The 19,768-nt window shown below is 35.5% G+C and overlaps 1 protein-coding gene across 1 annotated transcript in view; it reads left to right on the plus strand.

Moving 5' to 3' along the window:
- The window catches only part of NAALADL2 (N-acetylated alpha-linked acidic dipeptidase like 2), a 416,276-nt gene that overhangs the window by 302,338 nt on the left and 94,170 nt on the right, over positions 1-19,768 (plus strand). The window contains exons 8-9 of the mRNA XM_053986839.1: positions 9,591-9,734; positions 18,080-18,172. Coding sequence (XP_053842814.1) covers positions 9,591-9,734; positions 18,080-18,172 — 237 coding nt within the window. The remainder of the gene's footprint in view (positions 1-9,590; positions 9,735-18,079; positions 18,173-19,768) is intronic.

Consider the following 19,768-nt stretch of genomic DNA (forward strand, 5'->3'; position numbering starts at 1 on the left):
TCAAATTACAATATACTTATTTTCTGCTGAATTTTACTAGCTATAATTTGCAATAATCTCGACTGTGTTTGTGGAAATGTTGTTCTTATTATTTAATTTGAAAAATAATCCTAAGTAGCGTTTTTTAAAAATATGTGTAGGAATATATGTTTATCACTGACTCATAATTTAAAACATGGCTCAAAGTGCAATATTCTGAAATGATGCTGCTCTACCCTTCTTCAACAATGAATTATTTCTTTCAAATGTTACCTTATTTTCTATTTTCTTACAAATTTTCTTTGCTTGTGATCTTCCTGACTCAAATTGTCCTTGAATTTCAGGAAGTTTAACCTAAACGTTAACCAGCACCTCAACTCTGTTATTTGAACAAAATGTTTAATTTTTCATGCTCATCTCAGGTCACACAAACTCGTTTGAGGATGCAAAGCTCCTTACAAGAGATGGTTCAGAAATCATTTAGGGCCAAGAGCTCTGTTTGGAGTTTGGAATGAATATTCACAGAAAAATTTATTTTGTGCTGTTGTGAACAAAATAAAATCCAGTTCTCCTGCGTGTTTGCAATCGCCTTCTGAAGCTGAATCCAGCAGCAGCACGAGGCAGCATGAGCATAATAAAACATTGCAAATACATGAGCAAGTTATTAAGTAAATTAAATACCAGTGTTTCTATCTCTGAGGAGTGCTGTAAATAGATTATGGTTTGTTTTTCTCTGTCCTGTAATCCAAGAAATAAACCAAGATGTGCTACAAGGATTTCCATAGATTCAGAATGTTAGCAATTTCTGAGCATAGCTCTTTCTCCGCTCTATACTATCGACAGGATTAATAGGGGTCTGGAGAACACCTGTATCTTCATTTCAGGAAACTGTCATTTGAGATTGATTTACCAGGGTATTTCTTTTTCTTCAGTAATTTTAATCAAATTATTACTGGTACATGACCACATATATCTACTTTATCGGATCATGACTGTTGAAAGATTAATAAAGATGAACTGAGGACTTGGAACACTTCCAATGCAGTCTGGCTTTTTAAAATCACTGATTTTTCTCTGTATTTATTTTGATTGGGTGAAAGCCCTTTAGAACAAAATAAAAGCAGATAGAGAGTATTTTTTAAGCTTTTTGTATGCCTTTGATACATATAGTCAGAATTTAATGTGAAAATTAGCATCACTGCAGTTCCAATTGCATGCTTCACCAAAACAAAACTAAATGATATTAACATATTTAGCATTGCTAGACATGCATTATTAGTAGATTTATCTTCTTTTACAAAGTTTTTGACATTAATAGCATGCAAGTAAAATTATCACTGCAGCTTCTTTAAAGTGCTAGAACAGCAGATGCATATTAATTATTTATCATTTTCAGCCAGAATATTAGAGGCTTTCTTTTCTAAAATGGTTTTCTTGAAGTATGCTCTAATTATTAAAAAAAAAAAAAACAAAAAAAAACAGAGAAAAATTATAATATAAAGATTTTTAAATTATTTTCTTAAAATCTGTAAGAAGCTTTTGAACTGACGTGCACATCTAAGTGTCATCCTGTGTCTGGCAATACTTTGGGTCCTAGAGGACATGGGTATCCCCAGGAATTGTGGCTTGGGAATAGAAGGGTTTGGGTTGAATTGGAGGAATTCCTGCCATGCCTTCCATATCCTCATCCCAGCTAACCTCTTGCTCTGCTCATTTATTTAAGAGCACTGATTTTTGAAGTGTGCTGATCTGGTTCATAATATGGCTCCTCAAACAACTGTGTTGGCACAATTAAACTGTGGTGAAGCCAAAATGTGGCTTTGAATGGTTGCAAACAAATTTGGAAGCATGCATCAGAGATGTTTATTACTTTAAGAAAAGCATCCTCATCCACAGATAACATACACAATTTTATTTCATGTTGTCCTCCAAATATGTACAGACAGCATGTGATTGTGAGTCATTGTAATGTTCACTACGTGCTATAAACAAAATAATTGTCATCCTAAACCTGTCACTTTGAGTGTTTTCTTACAGATTTTCTGTCTCCATTCCATTCCTTGCAGAGCGCTATAGGGCTTTTATTATTTTTAATAACAATAAATCTCATTAGTATGAGTAAATAGGAATCTGTCCTTGTTCATAATCAGAATAAGGATGGTATATGTTACCTGATGTGTGTTCTGGCAGCTGAAAACCTATTTTGCATAAAGCAAGACCCTTATTTGACTATATTTAGTCTCCATCATCACTGGAGGAAAGAAGATCTGTCTCACTTTTTTGTTGTTTGTTCCATCAATGGTGGCCATCACCAAGGTTTAGTTTGTGAGGGAACAAGCTCCAAGACCAGCCTGTTAATGTGCCAGAAGTTCCTTATTTCCTGAAGTGGTAAATAGAAAACATAATTCATGCAGGAGGTGCTGTGTGCCCTCTTTGCTGCTGTGACTCCATGGTCCCACTCTGTTGTAGGATACTTCTGCTTGGCTGCCTGCATCAGGAGAGAGAGAATTTTATTTTATTTTTTTTCTAATGGAACTGATAAAAAATTCCATAATGTCCTTTGCACTTGAATTGAAAATATTCTGTAATATATGAGTTTTAAAATCCACCTGTGCCAAGCTTAGTTCATCAGTTTGATTTGTGTTCCCTCCTGCAGACACACGCACACGTGAGCTTCCCTCCAGATTTCAGTTTAAGAACATCCTATAGCTAATTTTCTGGGAGCAACAAACAGGTATAGGATTCCTGAAGTAGTTTTCCCTAAGATAAAGATTAAAAAAAAAGAAAGTCCAAATATGTGTCTGCTATTTAATAATTTGGATTGTGCAAGTTATTTTGAACATCAGAGCAATAGCTTCAAGTTGTTCTGCTGAACTCCATGGGATTAATACCTCTGCATATTTTAGGAAAGTAAAAGATATCAAATTGTTATCCAAATTAGCATTTGGATAAAATGGTTCCAGCAGTTTGTGGTCAGCTTTTTGCATGCCTGATGGTTCTGAGTGTTTCCAATCTTTTCAGCATTGATTTTTTCCACACACCCCCCATACAGTGGGTTGTACTATGATCTTGAATTTAATGACAGAATAAGGTGCTAAGCAGATGTTCTGCTATCAAGAATAGAATCCAAAATTACATACTAAAGTATTGAATATGCTGGTTTGAATTCACTATGGATGGCAAACAATAAGTTGTGCAGAAACCTAAATATATGATTATTGGATTTTTTAAAATAAGCTTTTTTTTTTAAAGCATCAAGAGATATTTATTTTTTTCTTGTAATCCATAAGCCTTTTATCAAATCTTTTAAATATCCACCACCACTGTTAAAATGTTGGGCAGTGTTTTTTGGGGGTTTTTTTGTGGCCAAGCCTTCTGTCTGTTGGTGGAAAGTTTCTTTCAATTCAGTAGTGAGACAGGCATTTGCTAACACAGGAAAACCTGAGAATTGTCTTGTCCTTTCTCTTCTGCTACATTCCATTGTTAGTAGAACATAAAAACATGTTTTAGCTATTTGTAATGTGTGGAAGAAATGCTCTTTCCTTTTTACAACTTTGTAGTTACACAATTGTAGGATACTTAAAAAGGAAAATTTTTACTTCATGTCAGTTGGTGTGGAAATGTTACATAATGTTGCTCTATTTTGGCCACTTCTGTGTCATTTTAATTATCAGCCACTACAACGAGCTCAGTGGAAAGGGGGATTCAAAATGATGAGAGTACTGGGAAAAGTTGTTTGGTTTCCTTTTTATTCTTGCCATTTAATTAAATATTCTCAGAAAGGAGCAGGGAAATTAGTGAGATGGTTTTGCATCAGTGTGCCAAAGCAGTTTTGCTTTTGCACAATACATGTGTTGCTTTTTATTCTGCGTATCTTAAAAAGAAATAAGAGTGACAGTACTTTTAAAGTACATTAACTAGGCATTAAGACAAGAGTGATTTGCAGTGAGAGAAAGGGGAGTGATGTGGTTTTTTTGTCTTTCATGGTGGTTAAGCACATTTCCTTGTGAGGGAGGGAAAAAGATGACAGCAAGTTCTGGAGGGTTTGGGGTTTTTTTCCATATCAACTATAGAATATTTAGGTTTATTTTTAAGGATGGCAGAAATCTGTTTAAAGAGACAGTTTTGAGTAATACATACACAGATTTGCAACCACTCTGTTGACAAAATATTATGTAAACAGAATACAGTGAATATACTCTGTAAAGCAAACCAGTAGTTCTGTAGGTTTCTGGTTTTCTCTGTGTATCAGTGGATGTATTATTATTATCTGGGGAGTTTATCACAGGTGGTATGGTATCTCCAGTTTTCTTTTAAACCTTTTTGTTAACATCATGAGAATGTGATTTTTTTTTTTAAAAAGGTGTTTTTAAAAAATTCTTTTTAACTATCAGCAATGTTAAGACAAAATAGAAAAAAAATTTAGATACTTTCTGAGCAGTCTCACTAGCTTGTTTCTCTTGGAGGTGATGCTTAGTGCCTTTCAGTTCTGTATTTTCTGTAAATGTGGATAAACCTTTCACAGGCACAGACATTTTCCTCACCCATATCTCCAATCACTACATAGTTCTAAGCATCCCCTGTCCATTTGTGGCCATGCATCCTGAAATGAAAGCTGCCACACAACGCTGGTGTGATTCGTCATCTCGTGCTCCATTGCCTGCAAAGCTGCTTTGAAAGGCCTTTCTTGTGGCTGTTGTTAAAATCCCTGGTTGCAGAATTTCAGAGTTGTTTGTTTTGTTTTGTTTTGTTTTGTTTTGTTTTGTTTTGTTTTTGTTTTTGTTTGTTTGTGTTTTTTTTGTTTTTTGTTTTTGGGTTTTTTGTTGGTTTTTTTTGTTTTGGTTTGGGTTTTTTTTGTGTGTGTGTTTTTGTGGGTTTTTTTTGGTTTTTTTTTGTTTTTTTTTTTTTTACACAAGAGAAGCAAATGTTTTTCTCTTCCTCCATATTTCTACCAGAGACTAGTGAAGCAAAGCACTTCAAAACTGGCATATGTTCCATATTGCAATTCTAATGGATAATTTATAGAGAAGTGAATAAAGACATAGCAGGAAACTGCTTGTTATCAATTCTACACTGTAGGCACCTGCTCCAGGTTCTGCTCCTCTTGGGTAACTTTTTTCTGTGCCAGTTATTTTTTTGCTTTTCCTTGCTGATATTTGAAAGTCTGAAGTTATGTTCTTCTCCTTGGCATTAATAAAATCCATTCTTACTTCTATTTTAAACACCTTGGAGTGTTCAGCACCATTTTTGTTAGAGGAAGAAGTCTCTGTTTGACTTAATATGCAGAAAAACCTTTATGTGACTTAGGTGAGCAGCTGGGGAGTGCTTTCCCAGAATTTTCTGTTCATAACTGCTTGCAGAACAGCACCAGTTTTTCTGGGTCAATATTCTGACTGTATCCACTTCCAGCAAGAAATAACAGCTAGAATGAGTTTCTTTGTTCAAAGAGAAAATTTAGCAGGGCAAAAAAACATGTCAGTGACTTTGTGAGGTGTAGCAGGTGGGTGCATTTTCTAGCAGAGGTTAAATGGGATGTGTAGGCTTAATTGAAGACTGGTTTTTTGAAGAGTCCAATGGACATGGGGACAGCATTGTAAGCTGCTGTAGCTGAAGATTTAATCAAATAGCTGCTGCTTAGCAAAATTGTGGTGATGAGCAGTGGTGGTGTGAGTTCAGTACCCAGAGCCTTCCTGTTGTAGGTGCTGCAAAGCTCCTTGCAGCTTCTGTCTTTGGTTAGATAAAAGCCAGAAAAACCACAGATAACCTGATTTTTTCAGGGAAATAGAAACAGATCATTGTGACTGACTGCAGGATAACCAGTGGGAGTTAACAGCTGTTGAACATTACCAGCAAAGGCAGGGGGGAATCTGGGTACAAGTTGAAAGCACAAATAACATAAATGTCTATGACATGTCAGTTTATACATCTTTGGGTTTGTCGTGCTTAATACAAGATCAAGTGCTGACAAAGGACAGTGCAGAATGTGCACTGGGAATGAATAAATGTAAGAATGCCTCTTTCACAGGAATGCATTACACTAACTATTCACTTCAGGAACTGACAAAACCATCTTATTTGACCAAATGCATGCTATTCTGTCTTTTATGTTCTAATTTATTCCCATCAGGTGCTGTGAAGTCCTGCTTGGGGTGTCTATTTTCAGCATAAAACTGTTTGTCAAATTTCCATTAAGCTTAAGGTGAAAAATTAATGAGCCATTCACTTCAGATATTTCAAAACTAATACTACTGTATTATTAATGCAGCAGAAAGTCAAAGAACAATTATTGCTTGGTGCTCAGTCAGACTACTTTTTTCTGTCTGTATTTTTGGGGGAACATCATTAAAACAGTGTTTTAGGTCATAGAAGGAATTATTTTGATGAATTCTGTCAGTAAGCTTTTTAGACAGTTTTAGTTAACTTTTTGTTTTATCTGATCCTGGCAGAAGGTGCTTTGAATAAACACATATTGATGAAGTACAATGTTCTAGCCAATCTTCCTTTGAACCTGGAATTTAAACAAAAATGAACAGAAAGTTGATTCATATAGCACAAAACTTCTTAGAGAAATGCAAATAAAAGACTCTTCACATAATACTGAGGAAGCTGTGGGTGAAAAATAATTTTGGGCTAGAGAAGTATGACATTGTGACTAACTCTCTGATTTTTCAGCCTTCAAAAAAGTCACTGAAATGACGATAAAATTGTACTTTTGCTCAGAACTGAGTGGGGTATGGTGCACAAGTATTACTATTAAATTCAGAAATGCCAGAGCATGTTGTCAGTACCAGTAAGTTAAGTGATGGAGCACTGTGAAATGCTGGGTTGGGGGAGCGTGTCCCAGGCTGAGCAGTGTGGAAACTGTTGCTCAAGGTTTATGCTTGCATTGAAAAGGAAGACATAAACCACAGTCACTGCAGAAGCAGAAATTCAGGCCTTGCTTTCTGTGCAGAAACTTTCTAAAGATTGCCTCATTTTTGTGCTCATAAAATTAACTTAATAATAGATTAATGTATTTTCCTTCTCACTTTACAGTAAGTTCTCCAGGGACCTTCTGAAATGAATAGTAGTTCTGGGCCTGGCACAGTTACATTGTTAGACTTGCAGAGAAGAAAGAATTCTGCTTCTTGGAAGAGTTTCATGCTATAAAACTAAATTTCATTACCAGCAAAATGTCAAATTTAAATGATCCTTGAAGCATTTGTTGTTCCCACAGATGCTGAAGGGCTTGGCATCCAGCAGAGAAAGTGCCAGCAAGAATCCCCAAGTTCTTTCAGAGTGTTGGTTTCTTTCTGAAGTTACACTGCACTGTTTCACTGTCACTACAGCACCAAGCCCATGAGTATTTAAGACCTGAATAATTAGGCTTTAAGTAGCAGCCCTGGAAATCTCCAGGTTTTTAAATGTGCATTGGAAAGATTGGTCTTGGATGGTTCATTTTTGAAGTCTGGTCATGATTGCTTTCCTCAGCCTCCTTAACAAGTGGCAATTAATAAATGCCTGGCAGAGGGAAAGGAACTCTTAGTTATTTTCTTTTTCAAGCATTTTTAAATATGAATTCCAATAGTGTTTTTTTCTCTGTTAGTAGTTCGTCAAGTTTAGTTACTAGAGAATTTTATGGAATTTAGGTCTGGAAAAGATGTCAGGAGGTCATCTAATGTAGCACCTTCCCTCAGGGAAGGCATCAGCCATGTCTGCATCATTCCTGACAGATGTTTGCTTACACTTTTCTCTAAAAAGATTTCAGTTAAGAGATTTTATCGCCTGCCTAGGCAACTCTTTATGTATTCCTCCTATTAGAAAGCTTTTCTTCCAGATAAACCTGCCCAGATAACTTAAATCTGCCTTTCTATAGATTCTTTTTCCTTTTTCTCACATCCTTCAAACTCCATTTTCTATTGTGAAATTATTCATTTTTAAATATGGAGGGGTTTCTCCTGTAAGTTGTTCTTGAAAGTTGTTTCTTTCACAGGTTATTCAGGTATGAAGCTCAAGTTGTGAGTAACTGGAGAATGGAGAGATTTTTCTCATCTGAAATGTTTTGAGCTTCATTGCCCCTGTAATACAGTCTGCAGATTGACAAACACTGGAAAGAAAATAATGTCTCAATTGCACATCTCAGATGGACTTTTTAGGATTCTTTTTGAGTGCAGAAACAGACTCTCAAAGCTTGACCAAACTGATTTTGCCATCACTTTACTGAAGTGACAACTTTAAGAGATTTTGAACCCAGACCAACTTTGATGAGACAAAGCTTTTTTTTTTTTTTTTAACTATATTTGAACCAGCTTTACCTTTCCACCTAAAAATTTGTCTGACTCTTTCAAACTGAACATTGATCACCTTGCCACTGAGTATTAAAGGTGAACAACACCTTTTATTTTTCCATAATTAAATGATACAGCTTTGGTCAATTTTTACATTAGGATTAAAGGTGTACTATAAAATATTTCAGGAGTTTCGAGAACAAAAAAAAAATTGATAATGTATCTAGATTTCTTTTTTTCTTTATATTGTGGTTCAGTAACAAGAGACCTGATAGTAGTTTAATCTAAATTTATTTGAAACATGCTGCTGATTGCTGATAGCTTCCTCCCTTTGTGCCTGCAGTCCCACAGAATTTAAAGGATGCTTTTGGGTAGTAAAGAACTCGATGTTGACAGGAAATACAGTGTTTGTTTCACAGAGGTCTCGGGGACAGGCCTTGTATTCTGAATCTCTGGCTGAAGGCTTGGACACGATTCAGCAGGGGCAGGTGCACTGAGGCTGTTGCAGGTTGTGTTAGAGCTGTGTCCTGCCCCAGGCCATCAACCTCCCCTCCTTTTCTGGGCTGGGCTTTTCATCTGCCAGAAGTGTTCCTGCTTTCCATGGGAAGAGATGATCCCCATATTAGGCCAGCTGAAAGAGCTGAGAAAAACAGCTGTTTATTCCTGAAGTGCTTCAGAGCATTTCTGTGTGCCAAGTTTTTCTCCACAGTTCTGTCAGTTGGTTCCCCAAAATATCTCATTATCTCATCAGAAACCTTTCCATGATCAAGTGTTAGACAGGCGTCTGTATGCAAACACACTTTTTTTTTCAGTCAAAGGGAGATCTTAATATTTGCATTAAACTGCTGATATTGAGAGGTTTGTGCTATGTCTGCTTAAGATGTTTCAGCTGTAAATGAAGTATTCTGATGCTTTCTGATCATACCTTTCTCCACTCAATGTGTCTGTTTACTCTCTTCTTATTCCAGACCTCCTTCAGCTGTTCAGTTTTCACTTGAATTTGAAAGTTACTGCTGATCAGTATTTCCATTTTTCATTGATTCCTTTAACTACACACCAATTTAATTTGTTCTGTTTAATTCACAGTCTAATATCTGCTCAGACTCATTTAACAGTTTCTTGTGGAACTTTTGCCCAGATACCATAATATGCACATGTAACTTTGTTGTATATGTTCTTAAAGAAGCTATTTTTTTCAGTATTATAAGTATAAAACAACAGCTGCTTATCTAAACCAGTTGTTTTAAGTTGTGTGGCAGAGATTTGTATTTTTGTGTTTGGTTTATGAAGGAGAGAAATCTAATTTTCACTTACTAAATTGCTCTTCCCTTTCTGTCATTTGAGATGGAAGCTACAGGCAGAATCGACTGAACCTCACAACGCTGTTGGTACAACCAATTTCTGCACTGCTTGCCAGAAAACTTGTTTCCCTGCCTGAGGACACTGCCCAAAAAGACAGGTGTACACCCCTCCAACTGCCAGCTGCAGGTAATGCTTTTCAAATACCCCTCACCTATGGGGTGTTCCTCTCAGAATCCAAATCCACTTTCTACGACTATACAACTAAGAGGTTTAGCTGGTTATGGTGTGTTTTGCTTAGGTGCTTTCTAGAAGAGGCTATGAACAGTCTAAAAATTATGCTCCTAAAATCTGATAGATGGAAATTGTGGTTTAAAAAAAAATAGTAGAAGGCATTGAGCACTAATTCTTAATATGGACTTAAAGCCTTCGCTGTGTAGGTGCCATCACTGGGGAGGTTTGTCAGTGCTGCAGTATGGTTTGTTAGGCCTTGTTGTACTCTTAGTAATGTTATTTTAACATTAAGGCATCAGTAACTGTATTATTCTATGTGTTTTTTTTTTTTCTGTTTCTGGACTAATAACACTTAAATTCTAAATATGTCTCTGTGTTCCTTAATTTGTATATGCTGTTGAATAAACAGTATATTGTTACCTGAACCCTCAGGCAGCTTTTTCTCCCAATTTTCACCAGGAAAACAGGCATCATGATAAGAACACAATACCTTGAGTAGAGTCAGATGAATGCATTCATAATATCTCCCTAGAAATAATGCCATTAGCAAACTCAAACACATTATTGCTTGAAAAAGCTTCTTGCTGATACAGGAAGGGGAAAAAAAAAGTAAGACTACTCTTCCATCACAGTGTTTCACCAAAAGAACGTCTTCCAGAGAACATTCTAGATAAGGTGCACGTTTAAACAGTAATTTCTTCAGTAAACAGTCTTGTTTTGTACCTGTTCATCTTTCACCAGAAAAAAAAATGGTTTATTTCATTATAATGCCCATTTAAATGAATTTATTTGAAACTGTGGTCTTGGAAAGGAGGAGGCAAATTAATTTAGCCACTGTATCCTGTGCTACACACAGTGATGATAACAGTAAAAACAAATTTTGAGGGCAACCAATGTAGTATCATGTGCTGTATCCCTTGTTTATTGCTTTTGGAACATTGTTGTGGAATAGGAGTACAATACAACAAGTCATAAAAAAGGTTGATTAATTTTATGCCTTGTGTTAGCATTTGTAGTTATACATACTAAAAAGGAAGGCAGCCTCATGTTCATGGCTTAAGCTTTTGTGGTTAGGCAGGACAATTGTTTTCCATGCATGGCTGACTAGATTTTTTTAAAAATAAACTTTTAATTTTAAAAATTATTGTCCCCACAACCAGTAGAAAAGGGGAAAAGGCCATTTTGGAAGGAACAAGTGCTTAGCCATTCCAGGTAGGCTGCATGAAGCTTGTTAGTATTGAAGGAATTTTCAACAGCTGAAGTGCCTGGAGCAAAGCCTGAATTTGGGCTGGAAAATGACACTCGTTTTAGAAAGATAAAAGGCTGCACAGTGTCTGTTTCTCAAAAAGCTTTTTCTGGAGGCTGCAGGACAGAATCACCCTAAAGGGCAGCTTATTCTGCTTTTCCTGTGACAGGTGTGGCATGTCTGTTTTATTTCTGTGAGAAGACAGGAATTCTGTGAGAGGAGAATTTGTGGAAAGGAAGAATATTCCAAGCCAGCAGTCTAGTGAGAGCCAGTCCATGTCTGGTTTACTCTGGGTGAACACAACAGCTTGTGTGTGATTTCATGTAAAGCTTCTGAACCACAGTAATCCATGGGGGATTTTTTTTTTAGTCTTAATTTATTGAGAAAATAGGCACTATAAGAAGAAGCCTTGGATAATTCTGTAATGTATTGTAATATATTTTTCCTTGAAGTAATGGTGAAGCTGTTGATGTTCTGGAGCACAGAGTCTGCTGTTGTTCAGTAGCATCCTTAATGGAAGAGATAAAAGCCTGGTCTCATGATAAGAAATGGTGTATAACTATTTAATACTAGTAATTGCTAAAGAGATAATGCTGAGGACAGCAATGCATTAGGGAAGAGCAAAGGTTGAATTTGCAGTCTTCCTGTTGATTTGAAGAAGCTTAAAAGAGAGAGATTTTACTTCTGACGTAGGACTCATCACTTATCTGTCAAAAGAGGTGAATGAGCAATTCAGATGATTGGTTGGCTTGAAATTTGTTAGGATAAAATGATCATCATTCTCTCATCATTATGTTTCAAAAAGCTGAACAGCAGATTCATCAGTAATGATTAAACATTTATATATAGTTTTCTCTCACTGCTGCTTTTTCCCCTTAGCCATGCAGTTTTCAAGAGACAAAATGTGACAGAGGGAGTGGGAGGATGGAGGCAAACATCCCACACAGATTGAGTGCTCAGGACCTATAAAGCAAATAGTGGGAATTGAAGTCAGCTGTTAATTTGGTGTTAGATGAAGTCAGTAATTAGATTTGCTTTTTGTTCAGTATGTTATATTATTGTTAATCCTCATTAATCTGAAATTCTGTGCTCCCATGAACTTTTTCCCAAAGATAGGCAATTAGAAGGAATTTCAGAGTGAACTTCTTTAGAGAAACTGTAAACTTCAGAAGCTTCTTTTTTTTTTTTTTAGTCAAATCTCACTAGGATATTTGCTAGAACATTGTGAGGGTTGTTGTAAAACTAAAGCACTCCTATAAACATAAATGAAGGAAGTCTTGCTGTGTACAGTGAACTGCCTTTGTTGTTGTTAAGTTTCCCACTATTTGGGAGATTGCAGTAATGTACAAATTACCCTTTTTCAATTAAACTCTTGAGTATTTAATGTAAATCTATCTAATGGCAATTAATTTACAAAGTGTTTTTTGATACTAATGATGATCTGCTTTGGTTTGAATGGAAATCCTGGAAGCCTGCTATTTAAACACATCAGTGTTACAGGTGTAATTTTTCCCTTTGGTTTTAAGTGTCAGTTTTCATACTCAACCTGATTAATGTCTGAGAAGAGAGAAGGTGAGAAGAATCCAGGATTTCAGTAATGATCAGTCTCCAGGTATCTGGGGCATCCTCCTATTCTGTGGCTCATCCTATTCTTCCATTCTTCTCCACATTTTTGTTGCTGGTCACTCTTGGAGATGAGGGCTGGATGGTCACATGGTGTGACCTAGTATGGCAGCTCAATTGGTAGGAAGTGTAGATGCAAGTGATCTCACTTAAACATCCCACTTCTTACCACCTCTTAATGCCTTTTCCTGTGCAATAGGAGTAATTTTTTTTATACTTCTAAAATTATAATGCCAAGGCACGAGTAGTTTAAGTAACTTGAATGATATTAAACACTGTGTGAATAATAGAGCCAAGTGTACAAAGACTCCCAGCATTCTGCTGCAGACAGTAAAATTACTCAGATCAAAATGCTTTTCTAGGTAGAATCTTTTGATCTTTTGTAACCTTTTTTTAGTCTACAAAATACAGTCACTGATCAATAGTGAATCATCACAGTGACTGCAGTGCAGAGCTCCGTTGTAGGCTGCAAACAAATCTACCTCCTCTGACAAAATGGGTGAGTGGAACAGATAACCAGAACTGACTGTTACTGGAAAGGTTTGTAGCACAACACAATGAATTTTTATGACACTTTGAACATCTATTTTATGTAGTTCCACGTGTCATATGTTCATTTTACTGAGTTTATAGTCAACTCTGATCATGTGAAATTTGAATCATTAATTATATGAAAGGAATAATTGGAAGAGTCTGTTACTTTCCATATTATATGATTCTCATCCAAGATAAATAAAATTCTTTGCCAAGTGCCGCACTACTGCAAATCAAGACTGTCTTCAGTCAGAGGAAGGGCATGGAGTGATAAAATGAATATCTCCTCCTGTTAAACTACAGCATTGTGATAATATTATATGTGTTTCTCCTTCATAGTTTGCTACCTGTCAGAGAAAATAAAGACTCCCATATTTAATAAACTGTGGCTGGGCCATCTCACACTGTAATATCAATATGCAAACAATACCATAATTTCTGGGTATTTGGACTATGCTAAACATGAATCCAAGGAAGCAAATACAGAAAGATGCCAGCAGATTGTGTGGCAGTGCTTGTTACTTTATCTACCAAATCTGGAGTCATTGTACATAACAGTAGAAATATAACAAAGTTCTGCAGATGTCTCTTACTGGCATTTGAAAGAAGAACAAGTTAAATAGGGAGCTCTGATCTAACTCAGACATCCTGTATATGAAAACTTACAGGCTTTTATACCAATACTCTCAGATTTTCTTTTCATGATCACTTTAAATTCTGTTCCTTTTTTAAACAGAAGTTCATGAGAATTAAGCATGAACAGTGTGAAGCATTTTTATATATCTTCCCTCTACTCCCAACTGAAGCCTTGAGAGTTTTTCTACCAGAATTGTAAATGATCAAGATATATTTTCAGAATTCTGTTCTGCACCAGTGTTTTCCTGTGTGATGCTTTGCTTTTGATTACTATAAAGCAGGAAAAGAATGAAAGTAGTGTGAGGTTATGAAATTCAACTCTACCATCTGAAGCATTTTCAACTCTCTTTGATGTTGACTGTGACACATTTATTCTGTATCACATTAGGCCATCCTAGTTTAGAGCCCCCTTAAAGGACTTTATTCTAGGCATGTCTTATTTCAAAAACTCTTCATCTGAAGAGTTTTATTTCTGGATTCCTCATTGTAGGTCAAAAAAGATGATGATCAAATACCAAGGAGTTTTATTAGTTAAGCTCTTCATACTAAGATTAGAGTTGGAGACTCAAGATCTATGAATATTTGTTCAAAAAGGAGAATATGTTGTCAGTAGGCAACATAGTTGATTAATCAAATAGAAATCTATTAGGGAAAAATATTTGAGATACCAGATTTAGATAGTGTATTGTTTATACACAAAAAAAAAAGTGAACGCTTTTCGTTACAAGGACATCTGGCTAGCAGTTCTGACACATTCCTGTACAAATAGTTTTATATTATATATAAAAAACTGTACAAATAGTTTTATACTATATACAAATAGTATTATACAAATAGTTTTATATCTCAACAATACTGCACATTGCATAGATTCAGTATTCATTTTTGCATATGTAATTTTATAGTATCACACAATATTTTTCTGAGATTATATACATTATTAAGTATATACTATTTTATATTTATTCACTTTTCTATGTATACCATGTTGCATGTAGTGTTTTTGTAAGTACTGCTGTAACATAAATGCATGTGATAATTATATTTCTTCACTTAAAGTTCTGTGTTTGAGCTTGAAAACTGACATAAAATACATAGTAAATAAGGTTTTGCACTCAAATTGACATGATGATCTGTCAAGTGCAGTTTTATGCTGATTACTTCATCTCAATTAGTGTCCCCTAAGTCATGTGAGCATGGATGTTCGATGATGTTTGAAATCTCTAGTTCAGTTGGGATTTCAGACAGGTTCACATTTATTCAGGTGTTGATTTCAACAGGAACTATCTCAAAAACTGCATTACTTGAAGTTATTTAATGTACTTTATTTCAGCAGTCTACTGAAATAGCTTTTTTATGATCCAGGTTTGATTCTGTTGAAATCCTTGAATTCAGTTAATACTTGATTCTTCTATACTTCAGTTAAATGTGCATGTAGAGAAGTTTTTTCAATTATTAGCAAAAATCTTGTCAAATGAGTTCCATTTTCAAACCTGAGTTCCTAAAGATACTTTTTAAAATCCAATACTCAAATGCTCAGAAAACTGTCTGATGATGGGGAATTTAACCAACATGTTTGAAAATGAGACTCAAGCTTATACTCCTCTATACATGAGCTTGGGATGAAGTTAAAAGTAAAAAAAAAAAAGAGAAACAAGCTTAACTCATGTTCTTTTAGCATAACTACTGTAAATAGGGTTTTTGCATCTGAAATACTAAAATTTTCCATCAAATGAGAGGAAAAATAGCCATGGATTTCTAAAAATAACTGTGTAAATGTCAGAGGAGAAGGTAGTCATTTGGTATGAGATAATTTAAAAGTTCCAGGTCAGGCAAGAAATAATAAAAAAAACCAGTAAAGATGTTTGTGCTCTTCTATCCCAGAAGTAGCTTTTAGCTTACATAAAGAGAGTGTATCTTGAATATTATTAAGGTAAAGTCTCCTCATAGCTTTCCAGAGAGGATAGGGAAAAAAAAAATTAAAAAAAAAATAAAAAAATAAAAAAAGAGAGAAAGTTGTCAAGATCCTTAAAATACAGTGTTAGGACAAGAGGTTTGCTGTCAGAACTGTTTAGAGGGGATTAAATTTTGCTTCTGCTGTATACTCCAAAGAGCAGTTTCAGTTTTTTTATCTGGTGTTCTAAGCCTTTAAGCCCAAGTCACTTTAAGCTGACTACTGTGTTACATGACTATTAACTCCAGGATCTGATTTGAGAATATGGGTATTGCCAGAAGTTAATTTTCTGTGTCTTTATTGTCAGTTAGAGACTGGATAGCTGATGTTATTTAAGGAAAAACAATGAAGTCAGTTGTCTTCAAAAGGATTTATCTTCTTTTTGTCTGAGAAGTGGCCTAAAGGAACAAACATCTAAAGTGTTGTAGGAAAAGGAAAGGAAATCAGTTTTGACGTTAAAATGTGTCTTTAAAAAAAAATTAGCTCTAGAACGGTTGTAGGTGAGAAACAGCAGCAAGAAGTAACTTGCATAGTTTAGGTTAAATTTAAGCTGCTTGATCAACATAGATGGTTTGAGCTTTTTCACTTGTTTTAAAAGACCCTTTGGGAATCCTTTGGAGTATTTTTTTAATGATTTTTTAAAATTCTAAAATAATATTTGTGGATTTATTGAACAAACAATTCATTTACATGGCATTAATAATAATTTAAAAATACAGTAACTTACATCAGAAGAGCAAAGTTAATTACATGACAAATCAAAATATTAACGTGCTGTGACTGATTGTTGCAAAGTCATGTGCAGGGTTTATTTTTAATTAACTGCTTGGTTTGCATTTTCCTTACTGGTTTGTTCAAGCAAAACCAGAATTGTCATAGAGAAGACACATCTGTTGATAACTGAAGAGGTTTTGTCTGAATAAAAAATAGAATAACTAGTGTTAATTCATTTTTTAAACAAACACTAGCAGTTCACTTGCTTTTTTATAAATATCAGTGAAGACTAGTGAATTAAAATATATTGTGTTTTATTTTAGGAACATTTTGAAGTAAATTTACCATATGAACCAGCAAATGAGCCCTGAAGAACGGTTACCATGTGTTGTTTTTTGTTTCATGTGTTGCTGTAAACTCCTCACTCACATATTCTGTGCTCCTCAGGAAACAAAGCCTGGGAAGAAACTGTCAGAAATAGATCCATGGGAGGATAATGGCCTGGGACATAGAGAGCAAAATGACCTGTGGAGTATTTTAACTGTGGTCTGTGACAGTTGGGATATTCCATGGGAGGAATTCTGTCCCAGAGATGCTTCAAGCACAGTTCTGCCACAGGGCTGGAGCATTCATGGATGGAGGAGAATCCCCCTGCAGGTCTGGGGTCAGCCACTGCTGATTGTCACAATGCTGCTGCTTTTTGAGTTCAAGCAGTTGAAGACATTTTCATTCCTCTTGGATAGAAGTTATGACCTTTCAGATGATCTGGATGTTCACACAGTCTGTTTTCATGCGAATGCAACATTTGGAAGGTGTCAGCAGCTCCCCATGGTTGGTTGTTTGGTTTCCACTGTCACAAACTGCAGGAACTCGTGTGGTTACTGTGTTCCACCTTCTTTTAACTCAGATATTTGCTCTACTCTGGCTTTATTCTATGCTACAGTCTCAAATGGTGTGGCAGTGCTGGCAAGTTCCTTACATTTTAGTAGCTTGTGAAATAGTTCTGCCTTTGCATTTGCACCATTTCCTCATCTGATGCCAGCTAAGCCAAAAACCATGGCTTCTGTTGGCCAGTGTTCACAAGAGCATCACCAAAGGCTGTGCTGGCAATGCTGTGGGGAGGTCTGACTGCTCCCATCTGATTTAACACAGGGGCTTTTCTCCAGAAGAAAATGTAATATAAACCAGGCATATTTTTGTGAATGTTATTGATAGATTGACCTAGGTGAAGGATTAAGTGAGAAAAACCTATGAAGTTTAAGGAAAATTTTGTTATCACACAGTTATTTAAATCCTGCTCTTACCATTTTTTTCTGTTGTATTCTGGCAGCATTTATTGAGTGAATTCAATGATCTTTTAACTCAAGGAGTAGAGATCTCTTTTGAGATTCCATCTTTGACTCATGCTGCTAAAATAGGTCTAAGAAAATTATGTCATATTTCGTGTTTAATCTGTGGTTCCTATTCAGGTTTTTTTAACCTCATTTTAAATTCTTTTTTTTTAATATATGTGGAATTTATGTCTTCAGCCTGTACGTTTCTTGGCTGGGTAAATAAGTTCAACATTTTCTTTTTTTTTTCATCTTTTAACAGGCAAAAAAACAATCAGTCTGAACATTCAGTCTGTCACAACTTACAAGACAATTTCTAATGTCATTGGATATCTAAAAGGAGCTGTGTTTCCTGGTAAGTATCCCTTTGTCATTTGTATTGATTATTTGTTTTACGATGGGTGGGAGTCATAGCTGGGATCAGGATCCTATTTTTCCAGATAATTCACTAATACAGAGGAGAGAAAAACACATTTTTGTACTCATTGTGTGATTTATGGCAAGACAGAATATGTGAGGTTTAAACAGAGAATGATCTGAAGGGGATATTGTAGTTACAAAAAGCATATTTTTACACGAGCAGCAGGTGTTCCACATGGACCACAGAGAGTGTCAGTAGTTTGTACCAAGTAACTGTTTACTTGTCTTAATTTTAATATGGTTTTAACACTTGCTGCAGACTTATTTTGTGTCTCAATAATGCCTTAAGCTAGTTTTATGCAATTCTATGAATAATAATTACTGTTCTCTATGTCTGATGATTGAACAATAGAACTCTAAATGCAACTGCGACATAAAGCACAACCTCCCTCTGTCCTTTGATGAGGTACATATATAATGTTATCATCAGGATATAAGATCATTTGGAGATTATTTTGTTAGTTAGTGAATTTACCTAAAAGGTGAAGGGTTTTTGCAACATGAATGAATGCTGTTGCTACAATTCCTAGTGTGCAGATCATCATCAAAACATCATCATGCTTGCTTTAATATTCTTTTATTAGGTTGTGAAGAAAGGATGGAAATTTATTTACAGTCCCTTAGGAGGTGGGCCAGTCATTTCGTATTTTAAGTAATGGAATGAAGAAGGTGGAAAAAAATTTATTCCTGTTAGTGAAATAATGACTCAGTTTTGTGAATGCAGAACTGTGTACTTCTCACCAGACTTTTGGTTTGTTTAAAGCAACAGAGGAAACAATTAGCACAGTGGATTTAATTTCTATGAAGGATTTCATTTCCTTCATGAATTTGAAGTTACCAGTCTGCTGTTATTAATGTTTTGCAAATAGCTGTCATGGAGTTGGAAAGGCAGAAACTGCCATGTTTAGACGTTCTGTCTTCAGAATTGTGAAACAGAGGCAAGAAAAAGAATAAAAAGTGTGCTTCAGTTGCTGTTTAACAAGTCTTCTATCTTCTCTATACCTTTCATCTTATTATTACATTTTTAATCAGAAACTATTTTTTGGAGGTTTGCCAATATATGCTGAACTTTAGGTATCTAAGGATATATAAATCAGTGAAGTCAGTAGCAGTGCCCAGTTTGTCCCATGGATGTCTGGCTCAACAAGAGCCATAACAACTGTCTTCTACTATAGGCACAAGTGAAATGTCTAATGCACTGTAATATTTTGTAGACAATCAATGTTAAACTTTTTTTCTTTCTCTGCTCTTCCTGGTTGACACTGCAGTCATTCCTCCTCAACTGCTTTGAGTCTTAATATTTTCATGGCACTGATTCTCTGTCGTTTTGATGGGGTTTTGCTCATTTCATACACATGAAATATTCACCTTTATGTTCACAGAAGTGCAGAAAGAAGGCAAAATTTATCTTTAGTGCTTAATGAAAGACTGCAGAGCATCACCATGGGTGGAATTTATTTCTTTTTTCTTAAAGACCACCATACACACACATACAGACAAGCACATCTCTGTAACGCTAACCTTAGCTGGC

The sequence above is a fragment of the Vidua macroura genome, chromosome 10 (assembly GCF_024509145.1).
Source record: "Vidua macroura isolate BioBank_ID:100142 chromosome 10, ASM2450914v1, whole genome shotgun sequence".
In the NCBI taxonomy this organism is placed as follows: domain Eukaryota; kingdom Metazoa; phylum Chordata; class Aves; order Passeriformes; family Viduidae; genus Vidua; species Vidua macroura.